We start from the raw sequence: 5,998 nt of genomic DNA, 5'->3' as shown, positions 1-5,998 counted from the left end.
GAAGCAGCAGTAGCCACCTTGAGCCACCGTGAAGTTGCAGGGAGACACCGTGAGCCACCTTCGCAGAGTTGGTTTGCTTCGTCGTGAGTGAGCTTCATCGTCAAAGAAGTCAAGGTACCGTTCATCGTTTTTTCTTCGTAGAGTAGTGCATTCTGGATAATTTTATCCGCAGATCACCATTTGCTTCCGGATAATTTTATCCGTAGATCAGCATTAGCTTCCGGATAAATTTATCCGCACATGAATATTGGCATCCGGATTTTTTCATCCGCACTTGAATAGTGGCTTGCGGATATTTTTGTCCGTAGTTCAAGAATAGGTTCCGGATATTTTTGTTCGTAATTCAAAAGTGGGTTCTGGATATTTTTATCCATAAGCTACGTTTGACTTGCGGATATTTTTATCCGGAATGTTGTTATTGTTCTGCGGATATTAATATCCGTATTAGTGTGAAATTTTTCACAAGTGTTTTAAACTATATGTGTTATAATTTTGTTATATATATTGAATGTTACTTTTATGAAATGTAAGATGGTGCGGACTAGAGGTGGAGGAAGTTCTAATTTGGATCGTGTGCGTCCAACTGCATCGATTAGAAGAAAACGGGGTGGGCCTAGTACTTCAATTCCAAATGAAGAGTTTGAAGATTATATTGAACAAGAAGAAGTTGAAGTTGATGATGAAGGCTATCCAGGAGGGCCATTGGATAAGTCCTTACTTGTTAATTATGAACATCACGTAGCCAAACAGTTGTGGGATGGTTTGGTAAGTAATGAAAAATAAATTTTTGTATTTGTTATGTATTCCTGATTATTGATGATATATGTTGATTATTGTAGGATCGTGGTGAGCTGAAGGTCGTTTCACATGGGAGGAAGATAAATAAGTTAGGAGCACCTCATGAGCGCATAGAAGCTGCTGTAGAATTGTCTGGCTTAGGTGGTCTGCTTCATGCTAGTTATGAGAGTCTAGACCGAGGACTGCTGTGTGCTTTTGTAGAGAGGTGGCATGCAGAGACAAACAGTTTTCATTTACCGGTTGGGGAGATGACCATCACTCTTGATGATGTGTCAAATTTGTTACATTTACCCATTGTCGGTCAGTTTTACACGCAGGAAACCTTAGATTCTGATTCGGCGACTGATTTATTGGTAGAAGCCCTCCGTGTTGACCGTGCACTTGCATATGAAGAAACAAGACACTGCCGGGGAGCTCATGTGCGCCTGAGCTGGTTAAGAGAAGTGTATCAAGATGCATGCTCAAGGAGGCAGTGGACTGTGACTGCCAGAGCATACTTACTTCACCTTGTCGGTTGCACTATTTTTGCGGACAAGAGTGTTACATCAATAAGTGTGTTTTATCTTGGATTTTTTGTTGATTTGAGGCTTACCGGGGGCTATTCTTGGGCAGCAGCTGCCCTAACTCACATGTATGAGCAGCTAGGAGATTGTAGTTATGCAAACACAAAGCAACTAGCTGGTTATGCAACATTGTTGCAGGGGTGGATTTATGAGCATTTCCCGTCTATAGGGATGAGACGTATGCAAGCATTGTATTCTGAAGATCAACCTCGGTGCAGGCTGTATGATGCTGGAAAAGGTACTTCAATTGTTGTTGTTCGATCACAGTTGGATACATTGACACCAGCTTCCATTCGGTTTTGTCCATACAACGAGCACAGGGAAGAAAGTCCATTCGAGTGGATTTCCTTATTCTGTGGTTATTTGAGGCTTGGAAATTGGGCACAGCTGCACATGCCAGAACGTGTTCTGCGTCAGTATGGCTATACACAGATCATCCCTCGCAACCCATCTGTAATTGGACATGGTCATCCGGATACAAATGAAATGGACCGTCGAAGGTTACATTTCAATGATTATGTCATACATGACTATGCCATAGCACGTCATCCTGACGCTTGCGTTCAAGAGTACATGGGTTGGTTTAGATCTGTATCACATCCATATGTGATTAATACAGATGAGGATGACCGTCCTGTACCGGTACCCTCAGATGCACGTCATCACGAAGCAGTGCCAAGTCATCATGAGGAGTCACATCCTGCTCTAGTATGCTTCTAACCTTGTTAACATATTAATTTCTATTGTTTTTTTCTAATAGTATGTCATTCATGCTTGTAGGGTATTTGTTGTAGAATTACAGAGACATTGCAGCCATTACTTAATCATGGCGATGTCGTGGAGGGCAGCCCTGTTTGGGAAGGCATACAAGCAGCCATTATGTTAGCACGAGGAGCGACTGATGAAAGAGCTGTTTATGTCAGGAGACATGCACGTAGGAATGATTGATTAGGATTTCTCAATATGTCAGATGTATTACGATTTCTTTTTATGTAATATTTTTATCCATGACAATGTATCTGAACCTTATTTATATGTTTCAATATGATCCTTATCGGTTCTTGCTTCACGTTACTTTTATTTTAGTACACAAATCACTGGCTTACGCATATTTTATCTGTAGACAATTTACACACTTTCGGATTTATTTATCCGTATGCACAAATGTGGGTTCCAGATATTTTTATCCGTAGGCATAACTGCGACTTCCGGATATTTTTTATCCGTAAGCACAAGTATGGGTTCCGGATATTTTTATCCGTAGGCATAACTGCGACTTCCGGATATTTTTATCCGTAGGCACAAGTGTGACTTACGGATATTTTTATCCGTAAGCAACGAGCAGTTCCGGATTTTTATATTCGTATTCACAAACTTCAGTGAATTCAACATTGTGTGTAGGACAACTGCAAATGTACTAAACATCCATAAATCTAAATTATGCTATTACAAATGTTATAATTACAAATAGTCTAATGGACATTAGTTGGGTATAAACTTGTATCCGGCTAGTGTAGTATGTTGACCAAGTTTGGGCCGCCGGATAACGATGTGATGCCCACAATATATCCGTAGGTGGAATTGGACAACCATCTTTGAGCTTGACCTATAAAGGTAATAAATATAAGGTACACAAATCTTGATTTACCACATCAATCTTGATTGGTTTAGTTTATACCTCGACAAAATGATTTCCGTGGACATGTCCAATTGCAATGATTCGGTGTTGACGGAAGTTACTTGGTGCTTGGGTTCTTAAAGGAAAAATACTCAATGATTGTAACATGGACAAAGAAACAAGAATGACATTATACCGATTTGCAATAACGTATCCCATGTCTGGAATTGTCATCCACTTATCTGTTCCTGCCTGCAAGTACAATTAAGAAACAAAGTTAAATAAAGAAATGCAATGTAAAAATGAAATGGTGTTAGTGGTTGGTACCATAGACATGTGTTCCACTAGAAGTGACTTCTTCAAGTATTCATATCTATCATCACCACCAAAGAGTTGAACATATTCTTGTCTCCATTCACTTAGTTCTTTTAACAAATTCATTCGAACAACAGCCCATGACTCCTCTCCCATTCCCAATTGGGCAGCAACAGCACGGTAGCCACAATGGCCATCAGCCTTAACGTCAACAACATCAACAATATATGGATGATACCCTACAGGGAACTGATCAAGGAAAGGAATACATTTTGCTGGTACAATTTCTGGTAAGCTTTCTTCATTAGATTTTTTGCTTGCACAACTATCATGTTGTGAGTGTAAAAAATCCACATGTTCAAAATAAGAAGGGATTCGCTTAGTTGATCTCATGAATTTGGTTGGACGAGACATCTTTACAGCACCTTTTGTTTTCACCTTATGATCTGGTGCGTAAATAGATGTTTTCTCTGGAAGGGCAATATCCTGCAATTTACTTTTGATGTTAACCTTACCTGCAACATCCAACTCTTTAAACCGCTTCGCGATGACCTCAAACTCTTTATCAATTGACAACTCAGATGAAGATTGTTCAGTAGCAATGTCTTCAAAACTTAAACGAGTCCACATCACATGTACTGATTTAAGTGGTATGCTACCAACACCAAATGAAGCCAATTGACACGCACAAGGAAGACCATGAGTACATGTAAGACTACATCCACACCTACTTTTATCAAACCCCACTGATTTAACCCTATCAAGTTCTTCTGAAATAAGGTTCAAAGCATATTTAGACACAAAACCTAACAATTTTTTGTAAGCTGTAACCTTGAACCGATGTCCAACCACATGCAAACTCTTTTGGAATGAATCTTTGATTGCATTATGTTGTAAAATAATCATCTTATTGATGGAATCCCAGCAGAAACATAAATCCCCCATCGAATTCTGAAGAACTCTCTTTAGGCTCCAGTGTGCCGCCTCAACTCTGTTACTTGTTGTGTTTCCTAAGTGCATCACCTTATCTATCCATGCCTTGACAAATTTTTCTTTATGTGGACGTAACCATGTATCCATCACATAATCAACAAATATAGGCCATGGAGAACAGACAACTCGAAGAGCATTGACATGATCTTCAAAGGCCTCAACAATATCACAATCCACAACAGATCCCCACACTTCCATTACTTGATCCCATGCCTCTATTGGATGCACCAACATTTTACATTTTGCTTTCACATTTTTATCAATGTGAAACCGACATAGCAAATTATAAGCTTCAGGAAACACCATTCTAATTGCATTCATTAAGGCAACATCTCTATCACATACCACCACCCTAGGGCATGAATCAACTCTTAAAAACAACCCTTTAAGTCTGTCAAGGGCCCAAAAAAAATTATTTTCCTTTTCTGCTGCTAGTAAACAAAATGCAACGGAGAAAGTCAAACCTGTAGACGTAATCCCAACAACCTCAAGTAACGGCATCCTATACTTGTTCGTCTTGTACGTACTATCCATTAATATGACAATGTTAAATGAGTTCACCAATTTTACTGAATCTGGGTGTGTCCAAAATATATCTTGCACAATATTAGAGACCTCATCACACCTACACCAATGCACGTACCTGTCTCGCTCTAGTAACAACATCAGTTGTTGCATTTCTGTTCTGTGACCTCGTTGTGATCTTCGGTGAACAGTGATTGCATTATAAACCTGCTTAATCGTTGTCACATTCTTCTCATTTCTCTCTTTCATGGTTAGTAAAATATTTCTTGGCTTCACCGCAGTTTTACTCATATCCTCAACCATAACCTTTTCCTCTATACTTAACCTTCCAGCATAGGGATGACTCACCATTGTCTCTGCCAAGTCATGATTGTGAGAACCACAAATTAATTCAACCTTCCACCCTTGACCACCTTTGACTGGTTTGCCTCGCAATCTGAAAGGACACTCACACTTCCTACTTCCAGTTTGACTGACATCTACTTCTTTTTTATACCGTCTATATTTACCTCCTCTCTCACAACCTAACAATACATAGGTCATCCTTCCTCGTTGGCCCGTCCATGTATCTGACCTTAATATAACAATGACAAACCCATAACTATAGCCAACACTTCTCGCCCAATCTAACAGCTCATCTCGATCACGAAATACCTACAATAACATTCTTAAAAATTTAAAAGAACATCTTGATCATCATGCCAAATTTAAAAATAATTCATATAAAAAACATTCACAACCCAACATTGACCATACCTCATTTGTAGAAAATGCCTCACTACATTCATGTGCCCTGTGTTCATTATCTAATGCATTATAACTTGTTGACTGCTCTAGATCAACATCATCTAATCCATCCCACACATCAATCTCCCCTAAAACTCCCATGTATGACTCTGTTGTATCCATTCGGTTGCTGAAAAAAATGAACACTTCACTTCTGGATAAATTAATCCATAACCAAAAAAATATCAACAGTTAACTTCTGGATATATATATCTGTAAGGCAATATTATGAACTACGGATATTTTCATCCGTAAGGCAAATACTAGTTCCGGATATTTTCATCCGTAAGGCAAATATGAACTACGGATATCAGCGTCCGTAGGCAAATACTAGTTCCGGATATTATTATCCGTATTGAAAATTTTGACTTCCGGATATTAATATCCGTAGGCAGAAAAA

The 5,998-nt window shown here is 39.0% G+C and overlaps 2 protein-coding genes across 2 annotated transcripts; one reads left to right on the top strand and one right to left on the bottom strand.

The window, feature by feature from the left end:
- Positions 1–531: 531 nt before the first annotated feature.
- Positions 532–2,096, top strand: LOC137833403 (protein MAIN-LIKE 1-like). The gene is made up of 2 exons (XM_068641754.1): positions 532–765; positions 840–2,096. Exons 1-2 carry the CDS (start codon positions 532–534, stop codon positions 2,079–2,081), a joined length of 1,476 nt encoding a protein of 491 aa, XP_068497855.1. The 3' UTR covers positions 2,082–2,096.
- A 589-nt stretch (positions 2,097–2,685) lies between these two features.
- On the bottom strand, positions 2,686–5,700 carry LOC137833402 (protein FAR1-RELATED SEQUENCE 6-like). Its single transcript, XM_068641753.1, has 5 exons — positions 5,569–5,700; positions 3,307–5,466; positions 3,040–3,231; positions 2,888–2,967; positions 2,686–2,767 (listed from the first exon to the last, which is right to left on the bottom strand). The coding sequence occupies exons 1-5, from the start codon at positions 5,698–5,700 to the stop codon at positions 2,686–2,688; spliced, it is 2,646 nt and encodes an 881-aa protein (XP_068497854.1).
- Positions 5,701–5,998: the final 298 nt, after the last annotated feature.

Source organism: Phaseolus vulgaris, chromosome 6 (assembly GCF_000499845.2).
Source record: "Phaseolus vulgaris cultivar G19833 chromosome 6, P. vulgaris v2.0, whole genome shotgun sequence".
Classification (NCBI taxonomy): domain Eukaryota; kingdom Viridiplantae; phylum Streptophyta; class Magnoliopsida; order Fabales; family Fabaceae; genus Phaseolus; species Phaseolus vulgaris.
This window is presented reverse-complemented; position numbering and strand designations above follow the sequence as displayed.

Bases quoted from the DNA above. Each gene is read 5' to 3' on its own strand.
- LOC137833403 (XM_068641754.1), top strand. From the start codon at position 532: ATGGTGCGGACTAGAGGTGGAGGAAGTTCTAATTTGGATCGTGTGCGT. The intron at 766-839 runs GTAAGTAATGAA...TGATTATTGTAG, and splicing joins AACAGTTGTGGGATGGTTTG to GATCGTGGTGAGCTGAAGGT.
- LOC137833402 (XM_068641753.1), bottom strand. From the start codon at position 5,700: ATGGGAGTTTTAGGGGAGATTGATGTGTGGGATGGATTAGATGATGTT. The intron at 5,467-5,568 runs GTATGGTCAATG...ATGTTATTGTAG, and splicing joins AGGCATTTTCTACAAATGAG to GTATTTCGTGATCGAGATGA. The intron at 2,968-3,039 runs GTATAAACTAAA...TTACCTTTATAG, and splicing joins ACGGAAATCATTTTGTCGAG to GTCAAGCTCAAAGATGGTTG.